Source organism: Bos taurus, chromosome 14 (assembly GCF_002263795.3).
Source record: "Bos taurus isolate L1 Dominette 01449 registration number 42190680 breed Hereford chromosome 14, ARS-UCD2.0, whole genome shotgun sequence".
Classification (NCBI taxonomy): Eukaryota; Metazoa; Chordata; class Mammalia; order Artiodactyla; family Bovidae; genus Bos; species Bos taurus.
This window is the reverse complement of record NC_037341.1, coordinates 15,391,752-15,407,594: the sequence shown is the minus strand read 5'-3', so window position 1 is coordinate 15,407,594 and position 15,843 is coordinate 15,391,752. Positions and strand designations below refer to the sequence as shown.

General features: G+C 49.6%; 1 protein-coding gene across 11 annotated transcripts in view; it reads right to left on the bottom strand.

The window, feature by feature from the left end:
• MTSS1 (MTSS I-BAR domain containing 1) overlaps positions 1-15,499 on the bottom strand; it is a 161,569-nt gene extending 146,070 nt beyond the window's left edge. For 10 of the 11 annotated variants that reach the window (XM_059893260.1, XM_025001583.2, XM_005215374.5 and 7 more), the window contains exon 1: positions 14,936-15,499. In XM_059893260.1, coding sequence (XP_059749243.1) covers positions 14,936-15,007 — 72 coding nt within the window. In that variant the 5' untranslated portion in view covers positions 15,008-15,499. The remainder of the gene's footprint in view (positions 1-14,935) is intronic. The other variant, NM_001192581.2, reaches the window with a different exon arrangement.
• Positions 15,500-15,843: the final 344 nt, after the last annotated feature.

Below are 15,843 nucleotides of genomic sequence, written 5' to 3'. Positions count from 1 at the left end.
CCTAGGTGAGTTCAGCCTTCAGGGAAACAAAAACAAAGCTTCAAGAGGAAGTTTCTGACCAAAGCAGGAGCACCACTGGACTCCACGCTTCTTAAAGCATGAGGCAGGAATCTTAGACTTCCAGAAGTGGGTACCTGTCACAGCTTTGTCCCCAAAGCCACCTTTCCCCACCCCATCCAGCAAGATGAAGGGTTCCCAAGGTCCTCTGATGAAAGGAGCTGCGTAAACCCCTCCACCATAAAACCATTCCTGGGCTTTTATTTTCTGATTGGAGCTTGCCTAATCCACGAATTACCCCTGTCCGTCAAGTGGATGACAGCCTTGCGGATAATCAGCGGTTGCCTCCTTACACGCCCACCCTCACCCACCTACCCAAGCTCACCAGCAATAAAAATGCCTATGAAAAGAACCTTACAGCTCTGTGTACACTTCATGGATGCTGGCACCTCCCACTTCAACAGATTTTCCCTCCCACCAAACTCCACAAGCCCCAAACCCCACCCAGGCTGCTAGGAATAACACCTGGGCAGGAACCACCAAAAAGGGCTGTGCCTGTTACGTCTACAGTCATTACTCTTTTTTTAGAGTCTTTCCACTGAATGTCCATCTCTTTGCCTGGATAGAAGGCCCTGATGAGCAGCCATACCCAGTGTCTAAAAGGATCAGTGTGGTCTAGTGGGTGGAGTCAGGCTGCCCAGCTTCAGATCTCCCCAGACCTACATGACTCAGTCATCTGGTGACACTTTATCTTCATCTGTAAACGATGACCATGGTAGTCCCCTCCTCAAAGGATGCTAATAAGGGTAAGTCAAAGAAAAGGAGGGCGCTGAAGGGTGACTAGCATCTTGCAGTCCAGAAATGCTAGCAACTGCCATTTTAATGAGTCACGTACAAGGCCACCCAGACTCGGACGTTTCATGAGCACCTACTATGCACAGGTTGCGCTTCCCTGGTGGATCAAATGGTAAAGAATCTGCCCACAATGCAAGAGACCTGGGTTCGATCCTTGAGTCAGGAAGATTCCCTGGAAAAGGGAATGATTGGCTACCCACTCCAGTATTCTTGCCTAGAGAATCCCATGGACAGAGGAGCCTGGTAGGCCACAGTCCATGGGGTGGCAAGAGTCGGACACGACTGAGTGACTAACAGCAGTATGCACAGGCACCGGGTGGGGCTTAAAAGAAGCCAAAGTATTGAGGAACGCTGCTGTGTAAGCCACTGATCCCGGAGAGCACCACACTCTAGAGATAAAGCTCTAGAAGGTGCAATTGGTACAAATTTCTGGACAGAGTGATTCCTCACCGGGGTCTTAGAGATGACTGTAGCCCACCAGGCTCCGCTGTCCATGGGATTCTCCAGTCAAGAATCCTGGAGTGGATAGCCATTTCCTACTCCAGGGGATCTTCCTGACCCAGGGGTCTAACCCACATTTCTTGTGTCTCCTGCACTGGCAGGCAAATTCTTTACCACTAGTGCCACCTGGGAAGCCTGGAAGAAGAAGGGGAAAGAAAGGAAGGGAGGGAGCATTCCCTGCAAAAGAAAAAGAATTAGCCAAGGATAGGAAGCACAGGAGATCATGCTACATTCAGACATGAGTCACTTTGTTCACCTGGAAGACACCCAGGGAACGTGTGATTTGGGGGATGAGAGTGGGGGGGAAGAGCAGGGAGATCCCACCCACTCCACAAACTGCAGAGGAGGCTTGTGGTGGCTCAGGGAGGCCCAGGAGCCACCCCCACCTCTTCTTACCCAAGGAAGACTCCCAGCACAAGCTCCCAGAGACTCACCACCAGGGAATGCCTGCTAAACCTACAGATGCCTGCACCCAGCCCCAAATCAACACGACCAGATCCCTGGGGGTGGGGCCCAGGGGTCTGCACTTAACACATTCCCCAGGGGACACTCAGGCTCTGATGGCCGAAATTACACACAGATCTGAGACTTATCACTCTAGACAACAGGCCACAGCCATCTCAGGTCTTGGATACTGTGGCCTCAGCGATTTCTCAGTCCTGATGTACAGGCCATGCTTCTGTAGGAGTAATCCCCAGTGATAATCACCTGCGCAGGGGAACGTGAACAGACACACATTTTCTGAAAGGCATTCGGCAATGGGATTCAAAAGCCTTGAAAGTATGTGCCTTTGACTCAGGATAAATCTCTGTGGGGAAACCACCAGTGTAAATCAAGGTGTAACTGCAAGGATCTATTTGCTGAAGAGCTGCTCATGGTGAAACACTGGACACAGCCTGATCACAAATCACTATGGAACTGGGCTCCTGACTCAGGGCCTTTGCACATGCTCTTTCCGTGCCTGGAACATTCATTATTCCTCTGATGTCCACATACTTCGTAAGTTATGCCCCAAATGTTACCTTCTCTTTGAGGTGAGGCTTTCCCCAACCACCCTATTTAAAAACAACGACACGGAGCCTGCTTTATCACACGCACTCCTTCTAAAATACAACACAACTGACTTATTCAGTTTGTCTGTCCCAGACGCCCATCCCTTGTCCACTAGAATGTAAGACCCAAGAGGACAGAGATCTGAGTTCATCTGGTTAACTGCTGGGTCCTCAGCACTTACAGCTTCCCAGGTGGCTCAGAAGGTAAAGAATCCACTTGCAATGCAGGGGACGTGGGTTCAATCCCTGGGTCAGGAAGATCCCCTGGAGAAGAAAACGGCAACCCACTCCAGTATTCTCGCCTGGAGAATCCCCATGAATAGAGGAGCCCGGTGGGCTACAGTCCACGGGGTTGCAAAGAGTCAGACAAGACTGAAGTGACTTAGCGCACACACATCCCTCAGCACTTAACACAGAACCTGACCCACAGCAGGTCCTCCAATAGGTGTCAACTAAATCAATTAACCATGAACAAAACAATGCACCACCACACAGCCATTAAAACTAACCCGGCTTCTAATTACAAGCACAGAAAGTGTTAAGTGAAAAGCTAAGTGGAAAAGGAAATTTCTGGCAGGGCAAAGGCTGCAATAGCCTTCCTCTAAAAGGTGTGTCCATAACCCACTTTGGAATCAAGTGGTTATGGGTGACTTTCATTTTTTACTAACCTGAGGTCTTCAGGTTTTTTTTTCTTCCATTAACTTTCAATTACTTGCATAATCTTAGAGAAGTAATCCCTCGAGAAATGCTCTCAAAACATTTGCTAACTCTTCATGCTAAATGTAGGGGAAAGCTTCCTTCTCTGTGATTTAATTAGGGTGTCCCTAATTAAGGCCAGCCCAACATCAAAGAGGCCAGGTTCCCAGGGACCCTGACTCGAGCTCTACTCCTGGTGGCAGGGTGACCCCCTCCCCCAGCAGTGGCTGGAAGTCTCCCAGGGCCCGGATGCCAAGGGCTTGGCCATCAGCTGTCTCCTCCTGGCCCTGCTCCCCGCTACTTGCTTCCTATTGGGGTGCTTCATCCAATTATCCAGGCCCCAGATCACATCCTGCTGGAGAGCGGGCTTTGAAGGTTCAGTAAACAATCACTTCAAAACAAAGAGGGACCATTAAACCAAACTCAAAGACTTCCTTAATGGCCTCGCGCTCAGCTGCCGGCCGGGCTGCAGCAAGCCGGGCCTCAGAAGTGAGACTTAGAGGTCTTCCTGGGAACTAATCTTGCCGCCATTCCAACCGCCTCCCCTCCACGGCCCCCTTTCCTGTTGTGCAACCCTGTGGGCTGCAGAGCTGTTACTGGGGAGACCCTGACAGAGGCGGGGTTCTCCAGCAACACAAACATGTGTCATGCGGTTGTCACCTCGGACAACCACGTCAGACCCTTGTGAACCGCACCCCGCCTGCGCCCCACACACTTCCTTCTGTGGACGAGTCAGCGGCCCCCCAGCGATTTCACGTTGTTGGCTGGTCCAACTCCCTCCTGAAATAAAGGGAGGCCCTGCTGAGCCTCTTCAAGCAGCTCAGAGGAGGGCCTAGCTTTTTACTGCTTTATCTGGTTCGTCCTGAGTCCTAAAGTTATCAGTAGGATGATGATCAAAGTGATCACTGACATACCCACTACGGAATCTGAAAAGGAAATACTAAAATGCTGTAAGAGACAGCTCAGCCCTGTGGATTAAGGGCACAGACCCTGGAGCCAGACTGCCTGGGCTCAACTCCCACTGTACCTCTCCTAAGTTGCATGATGAGGGCAAATGGCTTACCCACTCTGCACTTCAGTTTCCCATCTGTAAAATGGGAATTATGGCAATAACTCCCTCACTGATAGATGCATTTGTAACTACCTTCCTGGGTTGCTGGGAGGATTAACAGTCTCCATAAAGCACTAGTATGGTGCCTGGTTGTACCATACAAATGCTTGTTAAGTAAGTAAAATAAACCAGGGGGAAGGTTTTGTACTTGTACCAAAACCTTCCCCCTGGTTCTGTCTCCCAGCTCTAAATGAGAATCAGAGGTCTTCCCCTGACCCCTCTCAAAATTTCATGCTGACGTCTATTAAGACACTGATCATACTGATTTCCAGTTACTTGTCTGTGACTCCTCTAGACTAAACAACTTTCAGGCAAGGTCATGGATGTATTTCTACCCGCCTCCCCCGCCCCAACAGTGCCTGGCAGAGAGCAGGCGCTTTGTCATATCTATTGAATGTGTGTACCGCATTCTCTCAAATTATTTACATGCTGAAAGTTGAAAAGCATTTCACTCTTGTCTCTACTGCATTATCAAAGCGAAGGTACAGGTTTCTTGTATTTTCTGAAACATCTGAGTACCACTGTGGGCAGGGTACTCTGCTAGAAATTACCAGCAGATTTCTGGGTTCCCTTGTGGCTCAGCTGGTAAAGAATCTGCCTGCAATGCGGAAGTCCTGGGTTCGAACCCTGGGTTGGGAAGATCCCCTGGAGATGGGAAAGGCTACCCACTCTAGTATTCTGGCCTAGAGAATTCCATGGACAGTCCATGAGGTCGCAAAGAGTCGGACACAACTGAGCGACTTTCACTTTCAGACATAAGACCATTTTATCTATTCATGCTAAACCCTTTGCATATACTTTCTCTTTTAATCCTCCACAACTTTAATAGGAGACTATTACTCCACCCATTTTACAGGTAAGAAAATCAAGGCTCAGGGAACAAGAGTGACGTGCCCAGAGTAATAGAGCTAGGAAGTGGCAACCTAGCTCCAAGGGCAACCACTTAAGGCAGCATGCAATGAGTACAGGTAGAATCAACATGCATGTGGAAAAATGCCCAAGAGTGCCTGATGTGATAGAAAGAGGAAGATGGAGAAATGAGCGACCTTTCTGGTGAGGCCTTAAAGGATGAGAAAGATCTCAGTAATGCAAAACATGGCAGAGAAGGTCCTCCAAGTGGGACAACAGCAAGAACGAAGAGCACGGGAAGTGTTCAAAGAAGCCAGGGGATCCAGGTTGGGGGACACTGGGCACAGAGCAGGCCACTCCACTACAGTCAATCACAGGGAGGCCCGGAGGCCTGGCTAAGACAGGTGGGCCACAGACAGTTAGTAGGCAGATAGTGAAAGTTGCTCAGTCGTGTCCGACTCTTTGCCACCCCATGGACGATACAGTCCATGGAATTTTCCAGGCCAGAATACTGGAGTGGGGAGCTGTTCCCTTCTCCAGGGGATCTTCCCAATCCAGGGATCGAACCCAGGGCTCCCTCATTACAGACAGATTCTTTACCAGCTGAGGCACCAGGGAAGCCCAAGAATACTGGAGTGGGTAGCCTACCCCTTCTCCAGCAGATCTTCCCAACCCAGGAATCGAACTGGGGTCTCCTGCATTACAGGCGGATTCGTTTCCAGCTGAGCTACCAGGGAACCCCCAGTAGGCAGGTAGGAAGAACCCAAACATGGCCAAGTCTTGGGAAGGGACAGAAGCCAGTACAAAGCTGTTGGTAAAATGGAGACTAGAGGCAAATGAGACTGCATCTCCTGGTGCTCACTCCAGAAAAAGAAGCCGCAACTCAAACAAGGTGGACAGGAAAAGACGGCCGGTACCAAGCACCCGTCTCTCCTCACACTGGTGTAAACATCTCTAAAAGGCTTTTTTTTTTTTAAGCATTAAAGGCCCTGAGGACCTCAGCCAGGCACCCAGGCCTTCCCTACCTTTATCTACAGAGGATTTGCAAACAGAGAAATGCCAATAGGCCCTGCTGAGCCAGATGAGGTTATAATGAACTCAGGAGTGATTTATATACTTAGTAAGAAGAAGAAGAAGAAGAAACTCAACTTCTCCATTTCCTGCAACTTCATTTGCAAGTTCTAAATACAGCTCAGTAAAGGGTGGGGTCTTGTTTGCCCTAAGAAGAGGTGGAGATAATTATTGATTTCAAAACTACAGAACACTTCATTCCCAAATCTGCAAGACAGAATATAACCGCAGCGAACATCTTAGTCAGGCATGGTGCAAAGCCCTTTAACAAATACAATCTCATTTCAGAATCCCCCCAACAACATTGTAAAGATGGGCACTTTATGAGACCCATTTCACAGAAGAGGAAAATGAGGCTCAGAGAGATGAAGAAATTGGCCCACAGGATTTAAAACCAAATCTCTCTGCCATTTCCTTCTCCCCCTTGGAGAAGGAAATGGCAACCTACTCCAGTATTCTAGCCTGGAGAATCCCATGGACTGTAGACTGCCAGGCTCCTCTGTCCATGGGGTCGCAAGAGTTGGACATGACTTAGCGACTAAACCACCACTCTGCCTCCAAGCTCAGCAGTAGCTCCAGAATTTCCATGGAAGGGGTTTGGGGGCAATGGTGTGGCCGGAATGAATAAATAGGATGTGGGCAGGGAGCTGTGCTGCTGAGAAAGCACTGTTTTCACTTGGATGCCATGTTATAGATCCGCGCTGTCCAATACGGTAGCCACTAGCCACACAAGACTATTGAAACAAATTGCAAGTAAATAAAATTTAAAAATCAGTTTCTCGGTTGCACAAGCCACACTTCAAGTGCTCAAGAGTCACACGAGGCTAGTGCTTAGTGTATCTGACAAATTCCATGATAGTATAAAATCGTACTGGACAGGGCTATTACGGATCAACTAAAAACATCCAAGGATTCTAAAGATGCTTTTTGTCTGTTGCTATTTTTTTTAATTTATTCACTTTAATGTTTCACTATAAATTTATTTTTATTAATTGTAGTAAATACACAACATTGCCCATCCTGAAGCCCGGTAGTGTTAAGCAGATTCTCATTGCTGTGTCACCATGGAAAGACACTTTTACTCAGGCAAGGTTGAGAAAACATGTCAAGGGTGCTCAGACTGTGTATAGCTGGGGGTACTTTTAAAAATCCTAAAGCCCAGGGTGTACCCCAGAGGCACTGAATCAGACCCTCTGTGGAATAGGGTCCCAGGTATCAGTGTCTTGTTGCTCCCAAGAAATCCAATGCATTCATCGCTGTAACCATGTCTGTTCTACCAAAAGGGGCGCAGAACCGCCTCTTCCTCCTCTGGCCAGACCCACCCCTCCGGCTCCCTGAAGACCCCTGCCTGGGGGAGGTGGCGGGGAAGCGAGGCCCAGGCAAAACCCACTGTCCACCTCTAGGACTTGGGAGGCGGCTGCTGCTGACCCAGCTAATACTTTCACTGCTGTCCAAATTCTTCAAGGGAAAGAAAGCAAATAAAAAGACACAGAGCTCAAAAGCCACTCCATTGATTTTTTTTTTCTTCCACCCACTTAAACTAGACAGGAAAAGAAAAACACTTAGACACTATGATGGAGGTCATATTGCCAAGAAATCGGCACAGAAGGGAGGTTTTCTTGGTGAATTCCATCAACTTCCCCCAAACACAGTCTTGCCATGGCTCGACTGACTCAACCCAACTGGAGGGTGACAAGGAAATAATTCAATACAGAAAGTCCTTTTACAAGAGAGTTCCAGGGCTGGACACAAAGTGAATTCAAGGCAAGGTGTTCTCATTGAGGAGTTACTGAACTTTGGGTGAATTTACTTAATTCATGTAATTGAGGGTACTGACAAGCATAGTCACCCAACCTCAGGGCCCAATGGGCTCCACGGACATATAAAGGCGGCCCTCTGGTCAGTCATGGAGAAGACCATAGGGGCTTTGTATGGGGACAAGGACAGAAGCCAAGGTTGGGGGTGACTTTCCCTTCTAGGAAGCCAGGAGGAGGGGAGGAGAGAGAAAGATAGGCTGTAAGTGGTAAGTAGGAGGAGCAGGGAAGCCACAACATGTTGATATATTATAAATTAAACCATTTCCACAAAAGTGACAGCCAGATGGGAGCCTCCCACCCCCATCTCCACTCCCCCTGCCCCGAGTCCTCCCAGAGTCTCAGCTCAGGTTCACACCCCCAGGCTGGCTCTGGGCTGCAAGAGCTGCGATGTGACCCCGATTCCTTGCTAGGTTCTCCTGCGGGACTCAGGCAAGTGAAATGCTGCCTTCTAAAAACTCATGCACAGCCCCCTCTCTACCTTAGTCATGCTCTAAAGAGCTCCAGCTGCTGCTAAGTCGCTTCAGTAGTGTCCGACTCTGTGCGACCCCATAGACGGCAGCCCACCAGGCTCCCCCGTCCCTGAGATTCTCCAGGCAAGAACACTGGAGTGGGTCAAAGAGCTCCAGCTTTAGGGGTCAAACAGACCAAGGTCTGAATGCCAGTCTACCTCACCAGGGCGTTAAACAAATGATCAACTCAAAGCCTCAATTTTCTCAACTTTAAAGTGGGGGTGATGTGAGGACGACAGGAAATCCTGGCACATAATAGATTTTCATTGAGTCCCTTCCAGCCCCCTGTTCACTACATGCAATAAATACAGTTGCTGTTGTTTAGTGGCTAAGTCATGTCCGACTCTTTTGTGACCTCATGGACTGCAGCCCTGCCAGGCTCTTCTGACCATGGGATTTCCCAGACAAGAATACTGGAGTGGGTTGCCATTTCCTTCTCTACGGGATCTTCCCAACCCAGGGATCAAACCTGAGTCTCCGGATTGGCAGGAGGATTCTTTACCACTGAGCCACCAGGGGAGCCCAAATAAATACAGAGCACCTGTATGCCAGGTGGCACCCCAGAGCATCTTAAATTGGGAAGCAGCAAATGACACAGCCCCATGCCAAGGTCTTCCCTGGGCTAAGAGGTAGGAAACATTGATAATGTTGGGGAGGGAGTTGGTTTTACTTTGGGGGGAGGGTTGTAACGTGTATGTGTGTACGTGACACAGACTCAGATGAACCCTTCCACAGTCTCCAGCTCATTCAAGGAAAAACCTTGGCAGCCAAATACAATGCGCTTCCTCAGTGCTCATCCAATTAATTTATTCCATTTGTCTCTCCAGTTTGCTACTTAATAAGGACATATCAGCAGTGCGATCTGAAAATCTGAGTCAAATGGCTTCAGGCATCACGGTTCCCTTTCAGGGTCCCAAATGTGTCCTGTCTGCTGCCCTACGCCGCTGAACCTGCCCTGTAGCTTTTGTTTGGCTCAGGGAGAGGTATTTCTCTGTTTTTGCAAAGATGTGGGTTTTAGGGGAAAGTGTCCTGAAGGCAGTTCCGAGAAGTAATGGCAAACTCAAAATGATCTCATTTTCCCATACCCGACTGGAATATCTAAATGGTCTCACTATAGAAGGAATCTGGCCAGCTCTTGCCCATCCCTGGGAAAATGGAAAGGGCCTAGATGAAAATTACAGATAAAGAGCCTAATGAATCAATAGTTTCAACCTTTTCACCCTCCAAGCACTTTAAAGACCTCAAGTGAGCCGGCCAAATTGACACTGTTTTAGTTTTTCCTTTGTCTCTACCCCAAGAGGCAAAAAGAGTTCGAAGGCTAAAAGGTCAGCAGCAGAGTATGCAAGGGACACACTTGTACTAAAAAATTGTTCACACTTGCTGAAAATACAGCATCAAGCTCAACACTTGTGACGACACAGATGCTTAATCAATACTGCAGGACTGTGAGTACACGTTAGTCTCATAAGAACAAAATGATGGGACTTTCCTGGCACTTCAGTGGTTAAGTCTCCACACTTCCACTTAAGGGACATGGGTTCGATCCCTGGTCAGGAATATCCCGCATACCACATGGCATGGCCATAAAATAAATAGAATTACTCTCTTAAAAAATATAAATAAAAATTGGAAAAAAGAAAGAACTAAGTGACAGCTGAACTGGGCAAAATTCAAAGTCAGCCTACCTTCCACGCAAACTGTGACTAGGAATGATCTTCTCTCAACTCTTACCAACTAGGATCTCAGAATACAAAGATTCATAGAATCAAACAAGTTCTAAACAATCTGCTTAAATATGATGTATAAGGGATTCTCCCCACAGAGACACTGAAACCAAGACAAAAAAAAAACTTCTCCTCAAACTGAGACAAGAAAAATTATACCTGAAAACCCTCGAAAATTGATCTACAGAGAGCAAACCCTGTATCTCTGAACAGGCACCATTCCCGGCAGTTCCCTGCTGCCGGTTTTATGACATCTTCACTTCTCTTCCTTCTCCCAGAGGCCTATACTGAGGAAGCTGTAAAAGCCTGGGCAAACACAGCCATTTGCTAAGAGCAAAAGCGACGTGGGGCCCATCTGTACTTTACAGGGCTTGGCTTGTCTGTCTGTGCACGTCACCGTTTACAGAGAAGCCCACCTCCCTCAGAGCCCAGGCCGCTGGCGGAGGCCTTGGCTGGACTTTCAGTATCTTTCTAGAGAAAAAAAATTGTTTTTCCTTCTTTTGACAGAGTCAAAAGGAAGTCCGACAAGGGCTGACCAATGTCCTTCCCCAGGCTGGACTACCAGCCCCTCCTTCATGGCCACCATATTGAATTGAACTGGACAAGCAGCTCTCCAAGGGCAGCCTTGGCTCCTCACCGCCCAGCAAAAGGCCTTCCACACAGCAGGCCTTCAACAGACCCTGAGGAAGTGAACCTCTTGTCTGACAGCAACCCCAAAACAAAACAGTAAGGGGTGGGGGCAGAGAAAACCCTGAAATCATTATTCAGCCCTGGATTCACTGCTCACATTCTTGATCTTGTGATGAGTAAGGGAAAATATCATGATGTGTCTTCGAACCACAAAGATTTCCATGGAATTCAAGAAGTCCCTTTAGCAGGTCTAATTTTAGGTAGAATTTAGGAGGGGAGGATACTGGTGGCAAACAGAGGTGGGGGGCAGCGGAAAAAAACTGAACAAGGCCCCTATTCTGCTCGGCACAGGTGCTGGTAACAGGACACCCTTGCCTAAAGTGAGGCGTGGGGTGGGGAATTCAAGGTGGGGTTGGATATTCTTTCACCCCCAGTCACATTATATAACCCCAAACACACTCTCCAACCCAGTACAAAGTTCTCCCTGCATTCGGGCCCCACACAGCTCCTAACATGCTGACTCTTGAGCAACAAGGCAGAGGAAAATATGTGATTTTAGCCTCCAACTTCTTGTTTTTTTTAACTAAGTTAATTATTAAAAAAAAAAAGACAGGCATCAACAGAGTGAACTGACCTCAAGTTTGGCCAGGGTCTCCTGGTCTTAGAAGCTTTCCAAACATCACCGAATTCTACATGCCGGTTCAATTACTTAACTAAAAAGATTTTCAAATACAAATCTTAGGTCAGTATGTTGTACACCTGAAACCAATGTTATGTGTCACAGCTCAGTTTTAAGGAAAGTAATGGCACACATCTGCTGTTTGAAGCATTAGCTGTGTTTCTTGGGACTTGGAGAGAAATTCCAAAAAGATTTCAGGGTCATCTAATGTAGTCAATAGGGTTGAAACACCAGAAGTCAGTCATCTGGCCTTCCACAGTTGCTTCCAAGCTACAGTTCCCCTAGATGAACCGCGATGGGCCCGTGCCTCCAGCCACATGAATCTTTCCCTCTGGGACCAGCTCACATCAGACGACTTGATTTACGTGGAAAGGCAGCCAGTAAGCGATTTTGCACACCACCATTCATTGGTGACCACCACAGTAGGGTGGAAGAAACGGAAAAAACACAAGGTTTCCTCTCATCAAGGAATCAATAAGTTATTTAACAGCTGCTGTGGGATCCCAGTGGAAGAAAATGAGGGTTTCTTCACTGCTCCAGCCCCCCTGAAAAGGATACAACACACACCCTGACAGCCCAGAACTTAGCCAGATGAAGGATCGTTAGAAGAAAGCAGAAAGAATCCTCCCCAGCTTTTCCATGTCTTGAGGTTCTTTGGTTTGGGAAGATGGATGGGGCTAAGCCTTGAAATTACTCCATTTTTTGTTGTTTTCTTTTTTTTTTCTCCAAAGAGGAAATTGACTCCCTTCCTGTGTTGCTGTACATTTTGGAGAATCAAATGCTACTTTAAAACAAAAATTTTTTTTCCTTACCCTTTCCTCACCCCACTTCAACATTACTTCTGAGAAAATAATCTAAAAATGTTCTCAAGATGGCATTCCAAATGAGCTTCCAAAACATACATGTGTCCTTCACAGCAAACAGAAAGGGGACCACAAGCGTCGTAAACTATCGTGGGAGTTCAAGAAAAAAGGAGGATAAGCAGGTCCTTAGAAAGACAGCTCACTTCAGATATTAAAAAGTGACTTTTATTGCTGACAACTTTGTGCATAAGCATCCCACACAACACTACATGCCCAAATTTTAAAATTCTCCTTTAAAATGTCACTGCCTTCTAATCCACAAAGTCTTTTCCAAAGAAAACTCCAGGATAAACACTCTGCAACTTAGGCATAAACAATCATGGAAATTAGACACCCCCCCTTTTTCCCTTATCTCTCTACTCCCCAAAAGTCTGAAATTCTGCAGATCTCAAGGCATGTTTTCATCTTCCACTCCACTTTGAAAACCTTTGACTGCCAAAACAAAATAAACCTTTAAAATAAATGTCTTCCCAACAGGATGTTAAACAAACCCGACTCAATTCAGAGAAAGAGCTCAGGAACCACAAACTATAGATCCAGCACTCAAAGGGTATTAAACAAGTCTTTATTTTTAACTGGAATCTTGTGGAAAGAGAAGCATACCACCTTAGCACCCACAAATTGGCCTCCCCAGCCAGAAAGCACTGCAGGGCAGCCAGGAGACACCAGGTGGAAAGCATGGGAGCCCGCCCTGAAGTGGGTTACTTTCTGAAGGGCTTGGGGTTCCAACCCATGAGAACTGAGCCTGGATTCTGGATTAATGAACAAAGAGGAGAAAAAAACCAGGTGTGAACGCACTGAGACTGCAGTGGGGACATGGGTTAGGTCACTGGGTCCACGTTATACAGAAGGACTAGAAACATCCATTTCTCTCCTCCAAAATGCACAAGCAGTTCTCCCAACCCATCTCAAAATCTTCCCCTGGTGATCATAATCCACGTGTGCCTCCAACCAAATCTTGTTTGATTACAAGGCCTGTAGATTTCACTTAAGAAATATCCCAGAGTCTACAGAGGGAACCAAGCTTTGTCTCAATTATTCAATGGGGGTTGGGGGCAAAGGAATGAAAGGGCTGTCTTTGAACAGGACATAATCCATCTAATTCCAAGGGGCTGGATTAGAGGCATTCCTGGGCAAGCCGGGTCGCTGAACAGAATGCTCCACGAATGTCAATTTCTGACAAAAGGCACAGGCTCTGCAGGAGGATTTCAAAATGGACCAGACCAGGACGCAGGCACCTTGGCAAAGTTCACCCTGGGTGAGGTGGCAGTTGGTGCTTAGAGGAGAAAACAGGCCATGACAGCTGAGCATTCCTTCCCAAAGTCCATCTCCCAGGCGGAACCCTCTCCAAACCTTACATTTCAACAGACAAAAGCACCTCCAGGCGCGCAGGCAGCGGCTGAAGAGGGGCTGTCCACACCCACTCGCTGCACAGCTTTCCAAACCTGCCCACTCGTTTTGGAAGCCGAGCTTTTAATTAAACACCACCTCCCCGGATCTGTTGAGGCAAACTGGGGCTGGGCTAGAGCCAAAGAGAAGCTCCCTAAATACACATGAAAAAAAAAAAAAATTCCCCCCACCGCCCCCAATTCCCACCTCCAGCCAGCTCGCGCGGCTGGTTATATTTCCTTTAGATTAGTAACACAGGGCCCTGGTCTATCTCTATGCACAGAAAATCCACATTCAAGGATCAGGTTATCCCCAGTCCCACCCTTCGCAGGAAAAAGCCTGGGTGTTGTTCCCCGCCCCCATCATACACACTCACGCGCGCGGGGGCGGGCACGCGCGCACACACACACGCACACACAGTCTTCACAATCCTTCCAAGAGAAAACCTGGTGTCTGTGCGTGTTAGGCGGGTGGGGAATACAGCTGTTTAAGGTGCCCCAGTCCCGCCGTCGGGCTGGGAGCCTCAGTCTGGGGACGTGGGGTCCCCCGCAAGACTGCTCTGGGAACTTCTGCTCCACGCCCCAGGGGAGGGCCGAGGGGAGGCATGCAAACCCTTACCAGCTTTGGAAGAGCCTAATTAATACCTAATTTGCTCAGATAGCCCCCAGGTGGACCTGAAAGCCCACGAGGGAGAGGGATATCTCCCTCCCAGTCTCTCGGGCTGGGGGGCTCCTTCTCACAGCTGGGCAGAGCCCCTCCCCTCTCCCCACCACCGCGCCAGGCGCCCCCTCCCGTACCCCGGGGAATCAGGTGTCCGCCCAAGCATCCACCCCCTGCGGGTCGCAGACACTCAGACCAGCGACAGACAATGGAAAACTTGGAGCCAGGGCCCCGGGCCCCCAGGGAAATGGGATGATGCGGTCCCCTGGGACAATGAGCGGGAGCGGGCAGGGACCATCAGATACCGCTCCCCAACCCCCGCTCCCACCAAGAGAAGCCGCCCGCTCAGTGACCCAGCAGAACCCGGAGCGGCGCCCCGGGTGAGCAGGTGACACCCGGGCCGGAGCGCTCTCGCAGGTGGCCGGCGGCCACGGCGCAGGCAAGGGCCGGGCGGCTGGCCCGGGGCGGAGGCGAAGCCGCGCGGCGAGGTTAGAGCACAGCGGCGGCCGCAGCCGCTCACCCAGCGTCCTACCTTCATGTCGCTAATGATGGTCTGGAAGAGGCCTCCGAGCGCGCTGCATTCCTTCTCAATCACAGCCTCCATTTTCCCGGCGCGGGCAAGGGCAGGACACACACTCGGAGCCGCCTGGACTGTGCGCGGGGCCGGGGATCGCTCACCCCGGGAGGAATTTCACCCTCCGAGTGACCCACCTCCGACTCGCAGCCTCTTCTGCAAAGAGGACGAAATGCCCGATATCAACTGTTCTCTGCCCAAAATAATACTAAAAAATTTAAAAAGCCAAACCGCTCTGTAGGGCGCCTACAGGCAGCGCTCCGCTCCTGGCCTTAAAAATGCCCGTAGAAGACTGACAATCAGGCCACCACTGGTGCCCACGACAGAAACGGCAAAGCCCATCTCGAAGCAGAGAAAATCGCCCGCTGACCCGGGGCCAGCGCCATTTCAAAATGCAAGATTTTCTAATTTAACCGATGTTTCTGAAATGAAACAAAAAAATCGCCCAAGAGCAGAGCGGGTCTGCTCGCGGAGCCCTGATCTGTTGCTCGCAGCCGCGGCCGCCGCCTCCTTTTCTGTCCTGCGCGCCCAGCCCCGGCGCTCGCTACAGCTCGGCTCTTGGGGACGTTCGCAGGGGCGCACGCGCGCTCGCGGCCTTGCGTCCGCGCGGAGGCGCGGGGAGAGCGCGCGTACGGGGCCGCGGGGCCGCCGCACGAGGGCGGGGCTGGAAGCGCGTGCCCGGGAGGCGCGTGGGGCGCCGGCCGCAGAGAAGAGCCGGCAGGCGCGCGGGCGGTGCGCGGAAGATCCAAACCCCGCGGGAGCCTCCTCCGCCGAGCACCCGACCCCCGCCTCCCCTGGGCCGCGGGTCGCAGAACCGAGAGGGAGTGTCAGCACGCGGCTGGTTGAGCGCCCACACCACAATGGCT